The 19920-nt window shown below is 47.5% G+C and overlaps 1 protein-coding gene across 2 annotated transcripts in view; it reads left to right on the forward strand.

Moving 5' to 3' along the window:
* G3BP2 (G3BP stress granule assembly factor 2) overlaps positions 1–19920 on the forward strand; it is a 306903-nt gene that overhangs the window by 76910 nt on the left and 210073 nt on the right. For both annotated transcript variants that reach the window (XM_069230288.1, XM_069230287.1), the window contains exon 6: positions 617–719. In XM_069230288.1, the coding sequence (XP_069086389.1) occupies positions 617–719 (103 nt within the window). The remainder of the gene's footprint in view (positions 1–616; positions 720–19920) is intronic.

The following is a 19920-nucleotide window of genomic DNA, read 5'->3' on the forward strand; positions in this document are numbered from 1 at the left end:
ACACAAGGAGCATGCCCTTCCCTTTAATATTAAACTTCATGCCTGGTGGGCTACAAACATCATCCATCTGGGTGGTTTAGTAACAGTAAAAAGGGAGATTTTGACCTGTCAAAAGGATTTATTTTTGCCTTGCTGAGTTGGTAGTTTCAAAGCTGCCCGACTAGGCTGCAGTGGCAGGCGTGGTGTCAGGTTTTCAACTTGTCATTGCGAGTGATGGCACAATTAAATGCCTTATTCCACTTTTAATGTTTAACTTATTAGCTCTGGGTCTTGTATCATGAACTAGGGGCTTAAAGGTAAGCTAAAAGAGCTTATTGGGTATTAGCCAACTTTACACGTACTTTAGGCCATCAGGGCACATGCACTGAGGCTGGACAATGTACTACAGAGTCGAAAAAGTAGCAGCATCTGTCCAAAAATCTGGGAGCATATCATACAAAATTCCTTTCCTACAACTGCTGCGTGCGCTCATGTAGTATTGGTTTCATGGTTCTTTCTCTTCTTTTTAGTTGTGTACTTTTTGATAGTGGTCATACGAAATAATTATCCAGTGTTTTTCTCAAACTCTGTAGATTTTTTTTTTTTAAGTGACATTTTTTTGCTTCTCCCCCTTTAGAATCTGAGGAAGAGGTAGAGGAAGAACAAGAGGAAATACATCAGTCACCTGACACTGTGCATGAAAATGCAAACAGTCCGTACTATGAGCCTCACCCTGTGTCGTGAGTAGTACAACTTAATTTCTTTAAAGAATGTTGGTGTAATTTGGTTATGTTCTACTATTTTTAGTAGTCATAGGGTGTAAGCTTGTGAGAGCTAAAGTAATCATTGCAATCTGCTAGGCACATTTACATTTCTGTCTTAAAGACTCACATGCCGCACTTTTAATCATGTGAAGGTTGGATTTTTTTGTATATAAAAAAGGTGACTTTTGACAATACTTTCTGTGACATCCTGTTTTTTTTTATTTTTTTTTAAAAAATCTTTACAAAAAAAACATGTTTTAATGAAAGACTTCAATCAGTTATAAACTCATGTCAACTTCAGTCTTTCTGAAGTTAATAAGCCATGGAGAGAATGATTCCTAAAATATTTGGACTATTTTCTGTATATAGTCTACATGCTGTGTCTAAGTCTTGTCTTCCATGGAGAAACAGTTTTGCTTGCTAATTAAAGTCTTTACAGTGTGTATTAACAGAGGATTTATTTGCAGAAGCAGTGCAAGTTAAGGTTGGTCCATAGTACTTAAATTTATTTTAGGAAAGCCATAAAAGTCTTAAGTACACCAATAAGACCCTTGTTAGGTTTTTATTTTTCATTAAAAAAAAGTCTGAGTGGAGTAAAACAAAATGATCAATGAATAACTTGCTAACTGCCTGTGGATCCTCACTAATAGACATAAACACTAAAATGTCATGTCAACATAAAAGAATGCAGCCTGAAAAAAGGATAGGCTGCAAAAAAAAAAAAAAAAAAATAGAGGAAAAATAGTTGCTAGAAACATAAGTTTACCTTGGCCAATAACCTCTCTTAACAAGGCTGAAAAATGTAGTCCCTAAAAACTATGGAGCCTTGACCATCCCCACCGCATTAGGAAAAATTGAAGTAAATTGGGCCTGGCAAGTTAAAAGTGCATTAGTCAAAAAACATGCTTCCACTTTAAAATAGGCTGCTTTCATTTCCCAGCAAGGCTTGTAGTGGCAATTTGCGTCACAACCTAGGTTTTTATTTTGCCCAGCTCATGCAAACTGGATCTTGGAACACTTGAGGGGCATTTTTTTTATTTTATTTGATCCTAATGATGTGATTCCTCAATTTACATTTTCACTTCATGTAATGTTTTAATGTCCCTTCACAATTAATTATGTTTGGATTTTGGAGAGATTCTATTTTACAATTGTAAGGAAATGCCTCCTTGGCATGGTTACCCCCTGACTTTTTGCCTTTGCTGATGCTATGTTTTGAATTGAAAGTGTGCTGAGGCCTGCTAACCAGGCCCCAGCACCAGTGTTCTTTCACTAACCTGTACTTTTGATTCCACAATTGGCACACCCTGGCATCCAGGTAAGTCCCTTGTAACTGGTACCCCTGGTACCAAGGGCCCTGATGCCAGGGAAGGTCTCTAAGGGCTGCAGCATATCTTATGCCACCCTGGGGACCCCTCACTCAGCACAGACACACTGCTTACCAGCTTGTGTGTGCTGGTGAGAACAAAACGAGTAAGTCGACATGGCACTCCCCTCAGGGTGCCATGCCAACCTCACACTGCCTATGCAGTATAGATAAGTCACCCCTCTAGTAGGCCTTACAGCCCTAAGGCAGGGTGCACTATACCATAGGTGAGGGCACCAGTACATGAGTACTGTGCCCCTACAGTGTCTAAGCCCAACCTTAGACATTGTAAGTGCAGGGTAGCCATAACAGTATATGGTCTGGGAGTCTGTCAAACACGGACTCCACAGCACCATAATGGCTACACTGAAAACTGGGAAGTTTGGTATCAAACTTCTCAGCACAATAAATGCACACTGATGCCAGTGTACATTTTATTGTGAAATACACCCCAGAGGGCATCTTGGAGATGCCCCCTGAAACCTTAACCGACTATCTGTGTAGGCTGACTAGTTCCAGCAGCCTGCCACAACCGAGACATGTTGCTGGCCCCATGGAGAGAGTGCCTTTGTCACTCTGAGGCCAGTAACAAAGCCTGCACTGGGCGGAGATGCTAACACCTCCCCCAGGCAGGAGCTGTCACACCTGGCGGTGAGCCTCAAAGGCTCACCCCTTTGTGCCAGCACCGCAGGACACTCCAGCTAGTGAAAATAATGAGAATAACAAGGAGGAGTCACTGGCCAGTCAGGACAGCCCCTAAGGTGTCCTGAGCTGAAGTGACTCTAACTTTTAGAAATCCTCCATCTTGCAAATGGAGGATTCCCCAATAGGATTAGGGATGTGACCCCCTCCCCTTGGGAGGAGGCACAAAGAGGGTGTACCCACCCTCAGGGCTAGTAGCCATTGGCTACTAACCCCCCAGACCTAAACACGCCCTTAAATTTAGTATTTAAGGGCTTCCCTGAACCTAAGAATTTAGATTCCTGCAACGTACCGAAGAAGACGACTGCTGAGCTGAAAACCCCTGCAGAAGAAGAAAGAAGACACCAACTGCTTTGGCCCCAGTCCTACCGGCCTGTCTCCTGCCTTCTAAAGAACCCTGCTCCAGCGACGCTTTCTCCAGGTCCAGCGACCTCTGAATCCTCAGAGGACTGCCCTGCTTTCAAGAGACCAAGAAACTCCAGAGGACAGCGGCACTGCTCCAAAAGAACTGCGACTTTGTTTCAAGGAGCAGATTTAAAGACCCCTGCAACTCCCCGCAAGAAGCGTGAGACTTGCAACACTGCACCCGGCGACCCCGACTCGACTGGTGGAGAACCAACACCTCAGGGAGGACCCTCCGGCGACTCCGAGACCGTGAGTAACCAAAGTTGTCCCCCCTGAGCCCCCACAGCCACGCCTGCAGAGGGAATCCCGAGGCTCCCCCTGACCGCGACTGCCTGAACTCCATTTCCCGACGGCTGGAAAAGACCCTGCACCCGCAGCCCCCAGCACCTAAAGGAACGCAACTCCTGTGCAGGAGTGACCCCCAGGAGGCCCTCTCCCTTGCCCAGGTGGTGGCTACCCCGAGGAGCCCCCCCCCTTGCCTGCCTGCACCGCTGAAGAGATCCCTTGGTCTCTCATTAAAAACCATTGAAAACCCGACACGTGTTTGCACACTGCACCCGGCCGCCCCCGCGCTGCTGAGGGTGTACTTTTTGTGCTGACTTGTGTCCCCCCCGGTGCCCTACAAAACCCCCCTGGTCTGCCCTCCGAAGACGCGGGTACTTACCTGCTGGCAGACCGGGGCACCCCCTTCTCTCCATTGAAGCCTATGCGTTTTGGGCACCTCTTTGACCTCTGCACCTGACCGGCCCTGAGCTGCTGGTGTGGTAACTTTGGGGTTGCTCTGAACCCCCAACGGTGGGCTACCTTGGACCCAAACCTGAGACTTGTAAGTGATTTACTTACCTGACAAAAACTAACAAAAACTTACCTCCCCAGGAACTGTGAAAATTGCACTAAGTGTCCACTTTTAAAACAGCTTATTGTGTTTTATGTAAAAAGTATACATGCTAATGTAATGATTCAAAGTTCCTAAAGTACTTACCTGCAATACCTTTCAAATGAGATATTACATGTAGAATTTGAACCTGTGGTTCTTAAAATAAACTAAGAAAAGATATTTTTCTATAACAAAAACCTATTGGCCTGGAATTGTTTCTGAGTGTGTGTTCCTCATTTATTGCCTGTGTGTATGTACAACAAATGCTTAACACTACTCCTTTGATAAGCCTACTGCTCGACCACACTACCACAAAATAGAGCATTAGTATTATCTCTTTTTGCCACTATCTTACCTCTAAGGGGAACCCTTGGACTCTGTGCATACTATTCCTTACTTTGAAATAGTGCATACAGAGCCAACTTCCTACAACAATGCTGTCACAATATGTGAAATGCCCTTTTGTAGGAAGAAAGCAGCCTCAGTTACACAGTCTGTGTTAGGTCTGTTTATCATATATCCACTCACTGTCCCTCTATGAATTTCACCCGAAAATATCTAAAAGATTGCTCAAGTACTGGGAGGAGTTTCTTGTAAAGGGTAGTTGGAAGACCTAAAATCCCAGTAGGAAAAGCTCTGGCAATTGCAAGGCTGAAAGGAGGCTCACTCTGTTGTACACTTGCCGTCTCCCAGAAAGGATTGATAAAAAGGAATATTCAGAGAGAAAGTAGACATCAATGTTTACCTTTATTGTGGAGGCTGTGGTCACCAGTAACCTTGTCAAGGTCAGTAAGAGCACTGCTGTTCAAGCAGTCAGACAGATCGCTTTTGACTGCCCAGATTGATGTTGACATATACTGAATCAGCTAAATTGCTTCTGGGGTATGGCTTTGTCACTTCTATGTCAAAATCTCCTTTTGGACAATTGTCTTTTTGGCCCGCAGCTTTTCCTTTCTGGACAAAAATACTCAAAATGATCATTCCAGCCTCTGATGCTCTACAAATCCCTCTATCTCCTTTGGATGGTTTGCCAAATCCAGTCGTAGTACAAAGGAGCACATTTGTGTTTCCACCTCACAACCCTACATCACCAATTAGTTCACATCACAGTCTTTGCTGTGCTCTAGAGAAGCCACATAAAAGAAAAACAATATGGTCTCCACCACCTCCGGATTCTGTCATCTCATACATTTACTGGGCCTGATTCCACCTTACTGCCTACTTCTCTACTATATAACGTGCTGGTGGATGACATCACTGCTTCATGATGTTTTGATCAAAGAGCAAACAAGCTCAAAATCCAACTTACTCATGTTACCGTGTGTTATTATGGAAACTTTGCAACCAAGAGTTACTTTCAGACCAACAGTGCCTCTGGTACCAGGGGTTGTATCACTGGTAGAAGAAAAAAAATAATCTTCTCACCAGCAACCATCGAAATGGCAACCCTGAGACCTCTGCAGAAGTACAACTCAGGCAAGACCCTATATTCCTGCAAGCGAAACCTAATCCTCACTCTGTCATTGTGTCTGCTGTGAGAAAGAAGCATGCGTCTGCACCAGAAACGTCACTCCCTCCAGACTGGGAAAGTAAAAGAATGGATGCTGCTGGCCCTGCTAGTGACACTGCCTTGGTCGGAGGTTATTATGGATCCATTTTGGAGAAGTTGGTCTTTCGCAGAAGACTTGTTGAGGGAAAGCATAAGTTCGATGGCATCTGTCGCTGTAGATACGCATGTTCTGCAATAGCTCGCCATCTGGTGTTGGGCCGGAGTGTTACAAGTTGTTTTTCTTCGAAGAAGTCTTTCGAGTCACGGGACCGAGTGACTCCTCCTTTTGTCTCCATTGCGCATGGGCGTCGACTCCATCCTCGATTGTTTTTTTTCCGCCATCGGGTTCGGACGTGTTCCTGTCGCTCCGAGTTTCGGAACAGAAAAAATAGTTAATTTCGGAAGATTTTCGTCGGTATTGTTGCGTTCGGGATCGGCATACTTACATTCAACACCGCATCGAAGATCGAAGAGCTCCGGTGCCCTTCGGGGTAATTTTTCGATCCTCCGTCGGGGCCTGGTCGGCCCGACCGCGTGCTGAAGAACGCCGATGGAACGGACCCCGTTCCGTTTCTGCCCCAAATGCCACAATAAATACCCCTACACAGACCAACACTTGGTCTGCAACCTGTGCCTGTCACCTGAGCACAGCGAAGACACCTGCGAGGCCTGTCGTGCGTTCCGGTCCCGAAAAACACTCCGAGACCGTCGAGCTAGAAGACTTCAAATGGCGTCCGCACCGACAGCCCGACGGGAGTTCGAGGAACAGGAAGAGGAAGGTACCTTCTCGATCCAAGACTCAGACTCCGAAGGATTCGACGATACACAAACCGTGAGTAAGACGTCGAAAACCACACAAAGAAACATTTACAAGGCCCAGGGGACGCCACTGCCACCAGGCCATGGCTCAACCCATAAAATCGGTGACCGACCATCGGCACCGAAAAAGGCCCAAACAGTGCCGAGATCGTCCGACTCCGGTCGAGACACCGGCACGCAGCCTTCTCGGGACCGAGAAAGTGCTGGAGACAAGCCTCGACACCGAGATGCCGGTGTGGACACGGCTCGACGCCGAGACAGCGGCACCGAAACAGATCGACGCCGAGAGGTTTCGGCCCCGAAAAGGAAAAAAGTCACCTCGGAGCCGAAAAAACACGCAGACAAAGTTTCGACGCCGAAACAAACTGCAAGCGACCCAGCTTCAGGCTCTTATACAGAAGAGCACTCGCTAACCTCCCAAATGCAGAAGCATAGGTTTGAGGAAGAGCTACAAGCAACTGATGCGGACCATACGCAAAAGCGTATCTTCATTCAGCAGGGGACAGGAAAAATAAGCACCCTTCCCCCCATTAGGAGAAAGAGAAGGTTGGAGTTCCAGACGGAACAAGCACCACAACCAAAAGTGGTGAAAAGAGTTACACCACCACCCTCTCCTCCGCCCGTGATTAACGTTTCACCAGCACAAACGCCATCACACTCCCCAGCTCACACCACCATGAGCCAGGGTGACCAAGACCAGGACGCATGGGACCTATACGACGCCCCAGTGTCAGATAACAGCCCAGAGGCATACCCTACAAAACCATCTCCACCAGAAGACAGCACCGCGTACTCTCAGGTGGTGGCTAGAGCAGCACAATTTCACAACGTAAGCCTCCACTCAGAACAGGTCGAGGATGATTTCTTGTTCAACACACTCTCCTCCACCCACAGCTCCTACCAAAGCCTGCCTATGCTCCCTGGTATGCTCCGGCACGCAAAAGACATATTTAAGGACCCGGTCAAAAGTAGGGCAATCACACCAAGGGTGGAAAAAAAGTATAAGCCGCCTCCTACAGACCCGGCTTTCATCACAACACAGCTGCCACCAGACTCTGTTGTTGTAGGAGCAGCTAGGAAAAGGGCCAACTCTCACACATCTGGAGATGCACCACCCCCAGATAAAGAAAGCCGCAAGTTTGATGCAGCTGGTAAAAGAGTCGCAGCACAAGCTGCAAACCAGTGGCGCATCGCAAACTCCCAGGCACTACTTGCGCGCTATGACAGAGCCCACTGGGACGAGATGCAACATCTCATTGAACATCTGCCCAAAGACTTCCAAAATAGGGCAAAACAAGTGGTTGAGGAGGGACAGGCCATCTCCAACAACCAGATCCGCTCCTCCATGGACGCTGCAGATACAGCTGCACGGACAATTAATACATCTGTAACTATCAGAAGGCATGCATGGCTCCGAACGTCTGGATTTAAACCAGAGATTCAACAAGCAGTTCTCAATATGCCTTTTAATGAAAAAGAACTGTTCGGTCCAGAAGTGGACACAGCGATTGAGAAACTCAAAAAAGATACGGACACTGCCAAAGCCATGGGCGCACTCTACTCCCCGCAGAGCAGAGGGAATTACAGCTCATTCCGTAAAACGCCCTTTCGAGGGGGGTTTCGGGGTCAAAGCACACAAGCCAGCACCTCACAAGCCACACCGTCCAGTTACCAAGGACAGTATAGAGGAGGTTTTCGGGGACAATATAGAGGAGGGCAATTCCCTAGAAATAGAGGAAGATTCCAAAGCCCCAAAACCCCTACTACTAAACAGTGACTCACATGTCACTCACCCCCTCCACACAACACCAGTGTGGGGACGAATAGGTCATTATTACAGAGCATGGGAGAAAATCACTACAGACACTTGGGTTCTAGCAATTATCCAACATGGTTACTGCATAGAATTTCTACAGTTCCCTCCAAACATACCACCAAAAGCACAAAATTTAACAACACACCATTCCAATCTCCTAGAGATAGAAGTGCAGGCACTATTGCAAAAGAATGCAATCGAATTAGTGCCAAACACACAAATAAACACAGGAGTTTACTCACTGTACTTTCTGATACCAAAGAAGGACAAAACACTGAGACCAATCCTAGACCTCAGAGTAGTCAACACTTTCATCAAATCAGACCACTTCCACATGGTCACACTACAAGAAGTATTGCCATTGCTAAAGCTGCACGACTACATGGCAACTTTAGACCTCAAGGATGCTTATTTCCATATACCAATTCACCCATCGCACAGGAAATACCTAAGGTTTGTATTCAAAGGAATACATTACCAATTCAAGGTACTGCCTTTCGGATTAACAACCGCACCAAGAGTCTTTACCAAATGTCTAGCGGTAGTCGCTGCACACATCAGAAGGCAGCAAATACATGTGTTCCCATATCTAGACGACTGGCTAATCAAGGCCCATTCGTTAATAGAGTGCTCAAATCACACGAATCATATCATACAAACCCTCTTCAAACTAGGGTTCACCGTCAATTTCACAAAATCCAAAATTCGGCCACGCAAGGTACAACAATACCTGGGAGCCATAATAGACACATCAAAAGGAGTAGCCACTCCAAGTCCACAAAGAATTCAAAATTTCAACACCATCATACAACGCATGTATCCAACACAAAAGATACAAGCAAAGATGGTATTACAACTCCTAGGCATGATGTCATCATGCATAGCCATTGTCCCAAACGCAAGACTGCACATGAGGCCCTTACAACAATGCCTAGCATCACAGTGGTCTCAAGCACAGGGTCACCTTCTAGATCTGGTGTTAATAGACCGCCAAACTTACCTCTCGCTTCTGTGGTGGAACAACATAAATTTAAACAAGGGGCGGCCTTTCCAAGACCCAGTGCCACAATACGTAATAACAACAGATGCTTCCATGACATGGTGGGGAGCACACCTCGATCAACACAGCATACAAGGACAATGGAACGTACATCAAACAAAACTGCATATCAATCACCTAGAACTTCTTGCAGTTTTTCAAGCACTAAAAGCTTTCCAACCAATAATAGTTCACAAATACATTCTCGTCAAAACAGACAACATGACAACAATGTATTATCTAAACAAGCAGGGAGGGACGCACTCCACGCAGTTAAGCATGTTAGCACAAAAAATTTGGCATTGGGCAATTCACAACCAAATTCGCCTAATTGCACAGTTTATACCAGGGATACAAAATCAACTCGCAGACAATCTCTTTCGAGATCACCAACAGGTCCACGAATGGGAAATTCACCCCCAAATACTGAACACTTATTTCAAACTCTGGGGAACACCTCAGATAGACTTGTTTGCGACAAGGGAGAACGCAAAATGCCAAAACTTCGCATCCAGATACCCACACAAACAATCCCAAGGCAATGCCCTATGGATGAACTGGTCAGGGATATTTGCTTACGCTTTTCCTCCTCTCCCTCTCCTTCCTTACCTGGTAAACAAACTCACTCAAAGCAAACTCAAACTCATATTGATAGCACCAACTTGGGCAAGGCAACCCTGGTACACAACGCTGCTAGACCTATCAGTGGTACCCTGCATCAAATTGCCCAACAGGCCAGATCTGTTGACACAGCACAACCAAAGGATCAGACACCCAGATCCAGCATCGCTGAATCTAGCAATCTGGCTCCTGAAATCCTAGAATTCGGGCACTTACAACTTACCCAAGAATGTATGGAAGTCATAAAACAAGCAAGAAGACCATCCACCAGGCACTGCTATGCAAGTAAATGGAAGAGGTTTGTTTGCTACTGCCATATTAATCAAATACAACCATTACACACAACTCCAGAACATGTAGTGGGTTACTTGCTTCACTTACAAAAATCTAACCTAGCTTTCTCTTCCATTAAGATTCACCTTGCAGCAATATCTGCATACCTGCAGACTACCTATTCAACTTCCCTATATAAAATACCAGTCATTAAAGCATTCATGGAGGGCCTTAGGAGAATTATACCACCAAGAACACTACCTGTTCCTTCATGGAACCTAAATGTTGTCCTAACTAGACTTATGGGTCCACCTTTTGAACCCATGCACTCCTGCGACATACAGTTCCTAACCTGGAAGGTGGCATTTCTCATCGCCATTACTTCCCTGAGAAGAGTAAGCGAGATTCAGGCGTTTACTATACAGGAACCTTTTATACAACTACACAAAAATAAAGTCGTCCTAAGGACCAATCCTAAATTTTTGCCAAAGGTTATTTCACCGTTCCATCTAAATCAAACAGTGGAACTTCCGGTGTTCTTTCCACAGCCAGATACCGTAGCTGAAAGGGCACTACATACATTAGATGTCAAAAGAGCATTAATGTATTACATTGACAGAACAAAGAACATCAGAAAGACTAAACAACTCTTTATTGCATTTCAAAAACCTCATGCAGGAAACCCAATTTCAAAACAAGGTATAGCCAGATGGATAGTTAAATGCATCCAAATCTGCTACCTTAAAGCTAAACGACAGCTGCCCATTACACCAAGGGCACACTCAACCAGAAAGAAAGGTGCTACCATGGCCTTTCTAGGAAACATCCCAATGCAAGAAATATGTAAGGCAGCCACATGGTCTACGCCTCACACATTCACCAAGCACTACTGTGTAGACGTGTTATCCGCACAACAAGCCACAGTAGGTCAAGCTGTATTAAGGACATTATTTCAGACTACTTCCACTCCTACAGGCTGATCCACCGCTTTTGGGGAAATAACTGCTTACTAGTCTATTGCAGAACATGCGTATCTACAGCGACAGATGCCATCGAACTGAAAATGTCACTTACCCAGTGTACATCTGTTCGTGGCATCAGTCGCAGTAGATTCGCATGTGCCCACCCGCCTCCCCGGGAGCCTGTAGCAGTTTGGAAGTTACCTTCAATTATTTATATATGTATCATCTCAACCTTAAATAAGTGCATACTTAGTCACTCCATTGCATGGGCACTATTACTACAATTCAACTCCTACCTCACCCTCTGCGGGGAAAAACAATCGAGGATGGAGTCGACGCCCATGCGCAATGGAGACAAAAGGAGGAGTCACTCGGTCCCGTGACTCGAAAGACTTCTTCGAAGAAAAACAACTTGTAACACTCCGGCCCAACACCAGATGGCGAGCTATTGCAGAACATGCGAATCTACTGCGACTGATGCCACGAACAGATGTACACTGGGTAAGTGACATTTTCATTACGTGTTATAAGTCCTTCATGAAGGACAGGAAATATTGAAGTCATCACCAAGGCCATTGATTCTATGGATTTTGCTGTTAATCAGTATTGCCACAGTATCTCACTGCGAGGAGCATCTTGGTTAAAACTACCATCTCTTAAACCAGCCAGTCTAAACAATGAGGACCTCACTTCTGTTCCTCCCCTTCGGGGAGGATTACGGGATGGAATGTACCTAAACATTGAAAGAGGGGATCCAAATAACTTTGGACATATTTGACTACAAATCATTGTGCTTTGATATGCTATCCAGCTTATAATTACCTCCCATAATTACACCAAAAGGGGCACTAAAAAACGACACCTGTTGAGAGAGGATATTTCAGATCTTAAACATAAACACTGGTTCCTAAAGAAAAAGTAAACAAGATGTTTGTTTCCAAATAAAGGCCCCCAAAAGAATGTCGAGTTATTATTATTATTATTTTTTTTTTTTTAGTCCAAGGAAAAACAAATTCATAAGGAAACAAATTCAGGATGTTGGCTTTGCACCACATTAAATAATTTATCAAAGCAAATTGAATGTGTTCTGTAGACCTGGAAAAAGCTTTATTTATTCCAATAATGGACAAACACAGAAAATCACTGAGTTTCACTGTAGAAAAAGTACATTATAAGTGCATTGTTTTTTCCTTCTTGTTCTAAAATCTGCACCAAGTACTTTTTACAGATGCATAGTGGCATTTTCAACTTCTGTACACAAAAGCTACATTGACCCATATCTCAACGATTGGCTCATAAACAAGTTCACCAGAAATGGTCTGTCGAGATTACAACTTCACCATTTGTAAGGAAATGCCTCCTTGGCATGGTTACCCCCTGACCTTTTGCCTTTGCTGATGCTATGTTTTGATTTGAAAGTGTGCTGAGGCCTGCTAACCAGGCCCCAGCACCAGTGTTCTTTCCCTAACCTGTACTTTTGTTTTACACAATTGGCACACCCTGGCATCCAGGTAAGGCCCTTGTAACTGGTACCCCTGGTACCAAGGGCCCTGATGCCAGGGAAGGTCTCTAAGGGCTGCAGCATATCTTATGCCACCCTGGGGACCCCTCACTCAGCACAGACACACTGCTTGCCAGCTTGTGTGTGCTGGTGAGGACAAAACGAGTAAGTCGACATGGCACTCCCCTCAGGGTGCCATGCCAACCTCACACTGCCTATGCAGTATAGATAAGTCACCCCTCTAGCAGGCCTTACAGCCCTAAGGCAGGGTGCACTATACCATAGGTGAGGGCACCAGTGCATGAGCACTGTGCCCCTACAGTGTCTAAGCCAAACCTTAGACATTGTAAGTGCAGGGTAGCCATAAGAGTATATGGTCTGGGAGTCTGTCAAACACGAACTCCACAGCACCATAATGGCTACACTGAAAACTGGGAAGTTTGGTATCAAACTTCTCAGCACAATAAATGCACATTGATGCCAGTGTACATTTTATTGTGAAATACACCCCAGAGGGCACCTTAGAGGTGCCCCCTGAAACTTAACCGACTATCTGTGTAGGCTGACTAGTTTTAGCAACCTGCCACACTCGAGACATGTTGCTGGCCCCATGGGGAGAGTGCCTTTGTCACTCTGAGGCCAGTAACAAAGCCTGCACTGGGTGGAGATGCTATCACCTCCCCCAGACAGGAGCTGTAACACCTGGCGGTGAGCCTCAAAGGCTCACCCCCTTTGTTCCAGCACCACAGGGCACTCCAGCTAGTGGAGTTGCCCGCCCACTCCGGCCACGGCCCCACTTTTGGCGGCAAGGCCGAAGGAAATAATGAGAATAACATGGAGTCGTCACTGGCCTGTCAGGACAGCCCCTAAGGTGTCCTGAGCTGAAGTGACTCAAACTTTTAGAAATCCTCCATCTTGCAGATGGAGGATTCCCCCAATAGGGATAGGAATGTGACCCCCTCCCCTTGGGAGGAGGCACAAAGAGGGTGTACCCACCCTCAGGGCTAGTAGCCATTGGCTTCTAACCCCCCAGACCTAAACACGCCCTTAAATTTAGTATTTAAGGGCTTCCCTGAACCCAAGAATTTAGATTCCTGCAACTTACAGAAGAAGAGGATTGCGGAGCTGAAAAACCCCCTGCAGAGAAGAAGACACCAACTGCTTTGGCCCCAGCCCTTCCGGCCTGTCTCCCTCCTTCAGAAGAAACCTGCTCCAGCGACGCTTTCTCCAGGACCAGCGACCTCTGAATCCTCAGAGGACTGCCCTGCTTCAAGAGGAACAAGAAACTCCCGAGGACAGCGGCCCTGTTCCAAAAAGACTGCAACTTTGTTTCAGAGGAGCAGATTTAAAGACCCCTGCAATCCCCGCAAGAAGCGTGAGACTTGCAACATTGCACCCGACGACCCCGACTCGACTGGTGGAGAACCAACACCTCAGGGAGGACCCTCCGGCGACTCCGAGACCGTGAGTAACCAAAGTTACCCTGAGCCCCCACAGCGACGCCTGCAGAGGGAATCCCCAGGCTCCCCCTGACCGCGACTGTCTGAACTCCATTTCCCGACGGCTGGAAAAGACCCTGCACCCGCAGCCCCCAGCACCTGAAGGATCGGAACTCCAGTGCAGGAGTGACCCCCAGGAGCCCCCCCCCCTTGCCCAGGTGGTGGCTACCCCGAGGAGCCCCCCCCCCTTGCCCAGGTGGTGGCTACCCCGAGGAGCCCCCCCCCCTTGCCCAGGTGGTGGCTACCCCGAGGAGCCCCCCCCCTTGCCTGCCTGCACCGCTGAAGAGACCCCTTGGTCTCCCATTGACTCCCATTGGAAACCCAACGCTTGTTTGCACACTGCACCCGGCCGCCCCCGCGCTGCTGAGGGTGTACTTTTTGTGTGGACTTGTGTCCCCCCCGGTGCCCTACAAAACCCCCCTGGTCTGCCCTCCGAAGACGCGGGTACTTATCTGCTGGCAGACCGGAACCGGGGCACCCCCTTCTCTCCATTGAAGCCTATGCGTTTTGGGCACCACTTTGAACTCTGCACCTGACCGGCCCTGAGCTGCTGGTGTGGTAACTTTGGGGTTGCTCTGAACCCCCAACGGTGGGCTACCTTGGACCCCAATCTTAAACCCGTAGGTGGTTTACTTACCTGCAAAAACTAACATTACTTTACCTCCCCCAGGAACTGTGGAAATTGCACTGTGTCCACTTTTAAAACAGCTAAATGGGTTTTATGTAAAAAGTATATATGCTATTGTGATTATTCAAAGTTCCTAAAGTACTTACCTGCAATACCTTTCAAATGAGATATTACATGTAGAATTTGAACCTATGGTTCCTAAAATAAACTAAGAAAAGATATTTTTCTATAACAAAAACCTTTTGGCCTGGAATTGTTTGAGTGTGTTTTCCTCATTTATTGCCTGTGTGTATGTACAACAAATGCTTAACACTACTCCTTTGATAAGCTGTAGGAAGTTGGCTCTGTATGTGCTATTTCAAAGTAAGGAATAGCATGCACAGAGTCCAAGGGTTCCCCTTAGAGGTAAGATAGTGGCAAAAAGAGATAATACTAATGCTCTATTTTGTGGTAGTGTGGTCGAGCAGTAGGCTTATCCAAGGAGTAGTGTTAAGCATTTGTTGTACATACACATAGACAATAAATGAGGTACACACACTCAGAGACAAATCCAGCCAATAGGTTTTGTTATAGAAAAATATCTTTTTCTTAGTTTATTTTAAGAACCACAGGTTCAAATTTAACATGTAATATCTTGTTCGAAAGGTATTGCAGGTAAGTACTTTAGGAACTTCAAATCATAAAAATTGCATGTATACTTTTCAAGTTATTGACAAATAGCTGTTTTAAAAGTGGACACTTAGTGCAATTTTCACAGTTCCTGGGGGAGGTAAGTTTTTGTTAGTTTTACCAGGTAAGTAGGACACTTGCAGGGTTCAGTTCTTGGTCCAAGGTAGCCCACCGTTGGGGGTTCAGAGCCACCCCAAAGTCGCCACACCAGCAGCTCAGGGCCGGTCAGGTGCAGAGTTCAAAGTGGTGCCCAAAACACATAGGCTAGAATGGAGAGAAGGGGGTGCCCCGGTTCCGGTCGGCTTGCAGGTAAGTACCCGCGTCTTCGGAGGGCAGACCAGAGGGGTTTTGTAGGGCACCGGGGGGGACACAAGTCCACACAGAAATCTCACCCTCAGCAGCACGGGGGCGGCCGGGTGCAGTGTAGAAACAAGCGTCGGGTTCGCAATGTTAGTCTATGAGAGATCTCGGGATCTCTTCAGCGCTGCAAGCAGGCAAGGGGGGGATTCCTCGGGGAAACCTCCACTTGGGCAAGGGAGAGGGACTCCTGGGGGTCACTTCTCCAGTGAAAGTCCGGTCCTTCAGGTCCTGGGGGCTGCGGGTGCAGGGTCTCTCCCAGGCGTCGGGACTTTGGATTCAAAGAGTCGCGGTCAGGGGAAGCCTCGGGATTCCCTCTGCAGGCGGCGCTGTGGGGGCTCAGGGGGGACAGGTTTTGGTACTCACAGTATCAGAGTAGTCCTGGGGTCCCTCCTGAGGTGTTGGATCTCCACCAGCCGAGTCGGGGTCGCCGGGTGCAGTGTTGCAAGTCTCACGCTTCTTGCGGGGAGCTTGCAGGGTTCTTTCAAGGCTGCTGGAAACAAAGTTGCAGCCTTTCTTGGAGCAGGTCCGCTGTCCTCGGGAGTTTCTTGTCTTTTCGAAGCAGGGGCAGTCCTCAGAGGATGTCGAGGTCGCTGGTCCCTTTGGAAGGCGTCGCTGGAGCAGGATCTTTGGAAGGCAGGAGACAGGCCGGTGAGTTTCTGGAGCCAAGGCAGTTGTCGTCTTCTGGTCTTCCTCTGCAGGGGTTTTCAGCTAGGCAGTCCTTCTTCTTGTAGTTGCAGGAATCTAATTTTCTAGGGTTCAGGGTAGCCCTTAAATACTAAATTTAAGGGCGTGTTTAGGTCTGGGGGGTTAGTAGCCAATGGCTACTAGCCCTGAGGGTGGGTACACCCTCTTTGTGCCTCCTCCCAAGGGGAGGGGGACACAATCCTAACCCTATTGGGGGAATCCTCCATCTGCAAGATGGAGGATTTCTAAAAGTTAGAGTCACCTCAGCTCAGGACACCTTAGGGGCTGTCCTGACTGGCCAGTGACTCCTCCTTGTTGCTTTCTTTGTTCCCTCCAGCCTTGCCGCCAAAAGTGGGGGCCGTGGCCGGAGGGGGCGGGCAACTCCACTAAGCTGGAGTGCCCTGCTGGGCTGTGACAAAGGGGTGAGCCTTTGAGGCTCACCGCCAGGTGTCACAGCTCCTGCCTGGGGGAGGTGTTAGCATCTCCACCCAGTGCAGGCTTTGTTACTGGCCTCAGAGTGACAAAGGCACTCTCCCCATGGGGCCAGCAACATGTCTCTGGTGTGGCAGGCTGCTGGAACTAGTCAGCCTACACAGACAGTCGGTTAAGTTTCAGGGGGCACCTCTAAGGTGCCCTCTGTGGTGTATTTTGCAATAAAATGTACACTGGCATCAGTGTGCATTTATTGTGCTGAGAAGTTTGATACCAAACTTCCCAGTTTTCAGTGTAGCCATTATGGTGCTGTGGAGTTCGTGTTTGACAGACTCCCAGACCATATACTCTTATGGCTACCCTGCACTTACAATGTCTAAGGTTTTGCTTAGACACTGTAGGGGTACCATGCTCATGCACTGGTACCCTCACCTATGGTATAGTGCACCCTGCCTTAGGGCTGTAAGGCCTGCTGGAGGGGTGTCTTACCTATACTGCATAGGCAGTGAGAGGCTGGCATGGCACCCTGAGGGGAGTGCCATGTCGACTTACTCGTTTTGTCCTCACTAGCACACACAAGCTGGCAAGCAGTGTGTCTGTGCTGAGTGAGAGGTCTCCAGGGTGGCACAAGACATGCTGCAGCCCTTAGAGACCTTCCTTGGCATCAGGGCCCTTGGTACTAGAAGTACCAGTTACAAGGGACTTATCTGGATGCCAGGGTCTGCCAATTGTGGATACAAAAGTACAGGTTAGGGAAAGAACACTGGTGCTGGGGCCTGGTTAGCAGGCCTCAGCACACTTTCAATTGTAAACATAGCATCAGCCAAGGCAAAAAGTCAGGGGGCAACCATGCCAAGGAGGCATTTCCTTACACAACCCCCCCCCCAAACGAAAGAGGATGAGACTAACCTTTCCCAAGAGAGTCTTCATTTTCTAAGTGGAAGAACCAACCTGGAAAGGCCATCTGCATTGGCATGGGCAGTCCCAGGTCTGTGTTCCACTATAAAGTCCATTCCCTGTAGGGAGATGGACCACCTCAACAGTTTAGGATTTTCACCTTTCATTTGCATCAGCCATTTGAGAGGTCTGTGGTCAGTTTGAACTAGGAAGTGAGTCCCAAAGAGGTATGGTCTCAGCTTCTTCAGGGACCAAACCACAGCAAAGGCCTCCCTCTCAATGGCACTCCAACGCTGCTCCCTGGGGAGTAACCTCCTGCTAATGAAAGCAACAGGCTGGTCAAGGCCATCATCATTTGTTTGGGACAAAACTGCCCCTATCCCATGTTCAGAGGCATCAGTCTGCACAATGAACTGCTTAGAATAATCTGGAGCTTTTAGAACTGGTGCTGAGCACATTGCTTGTTTCAGGGTGTCAAAGGCCTGTTGGCATTCCACAGTCCAGTTCACTTTCTTGGGCATTTTCTTGGAGGTGAGTTCAGTGAGGGCTGTCACAATGGATCCATATCCCTTCACAAACCTCCTGTAATACCCAGTCAAGCCAAGGAATGCCCTGACTTGAGTCTGGGTTTTTGGAGCTACCCAGTCCAGAATAGTCTGGATCTTGGGTTGGAGTGGCTGAACTTGGCCTCCACCTACAAGGTGTCCCAAGTAAACCACAGTTCCCTGCCCTATCTGGCATTTGGATGCCTTGATAGAGAGGCCTGCAGATTGCAGAGCCTTCAAAACCTTCTTCAGGTGGACCAGGTGATCCTGCCAGGTGGAGCTAAAGACAGCAATATCATCGAGATAAGCTGTGCTAAAGGACTCCAAGCCAGCAAGGACTTGATTCACCAACCTTTGGAAGGTGGCAGGGGCATTCTTTAAACCAAAGGGCATAACAGTAAACTGATAATGCCCATCAGGTGTGGAGAATGCTGTTTTCTCTTTTGCTCCAGGTGCCATTTTTATTTGCCAGTACCCTGCTGTCAAGTCCAAGGTACTTAAGAATTTGGCAGCACCTAATTTGTCTATGAGCTCATCAGCTCTTGGAATTGGATGGGCATCTGTCTTGGTGACAGAATTGAGCCCTCTGTAGTCCACACAAAACCTCATCTCTTTGTTTCCATCTTTGGTGTGAGGTTTGGGGACTAAGACCACTGGGCTAGCCCAGGGGCTGTCAGAGCGCTCAATTACTCCCAATTCCAGCATCTTGTGGACTTCCACCTTGATGCTTTCCTTAACATGGTCAGACTGTCTAAAGATTTTGTTTTTGACAGGCATGCTGTCTCCTGTGTCCACATCATGGGTACACAGGTGTGTCTGACCAGGGGTTAAGGAGAAGAGTTCAGGAAACTGTTGTAGGACTCTCCTACAATCAGCTTGCTGTTGGCCAGAGAGGGTGTCTGAGTAGATCACTCCATCTACTGTGCCATCTTTTGGGTCTGATGACAGAAGATCAGGGAGAGGTTCACTCTCTGCCTCCTGATCCTCATCTGTTACCATCAACAGATTCACATCAGCCCTGTCATGGAAGAGCTTAAGGCGGTTCACATGGATCACCCTCTTGGGGCTCCTGCTTGTGCCCAGGTCCACCAGGTAGGTGACCTGACTCTTCCTTTCTAGCACTGGGTAAGGGCCACTCCATTTGTCCTGGAGTGCCCTGGGAGCCACAGGCTCCAGAACCCAGACTTTCTGCCCTGGTTGGAACTCAACCAGTGCAGCCTTTTGGTCATACCAAAACTTCTGGAGCTGTTGGCTTGCCTCAAGGTTTTTGGTTGCCTTTTCCATGTACTCTGCCATTCTAGAGCGAAGGCCAAGTACATAGTCCACTATGTCCTGTTTAGGCTCATGGAGAGGTCTCTCCCAGCCTTCTTTAACAAGGGCAAGTGGTCCCCTTACAGGATGACCAAACAGAAGTTCAAAGGGTGAGAATCCTACTCCCTTCTGTGGCACCTCTCTGTAAGCGAAAATCAGACATGGCAAGAGGACATCCCATCTCCTTTTGAGTTTTTCTGGGAGCCCCATGATCATGCCTTT

Source organism: Pleurodeles waltl, chromosome 1_1 (assembly GCF_031143425.1).
Source record: "Pleurodeles waltl isolate 20211129_DDA chromosome 1_1, aPleWal1.hap1.20221129, whole genome shotgun sequence".
Taxonomy (NCBI): Eukaryota; Metazoa; Chordata; class Amphibia; order Caudata; family Salamandridae; genus Pleurodeles; species Pleurodeles waltl.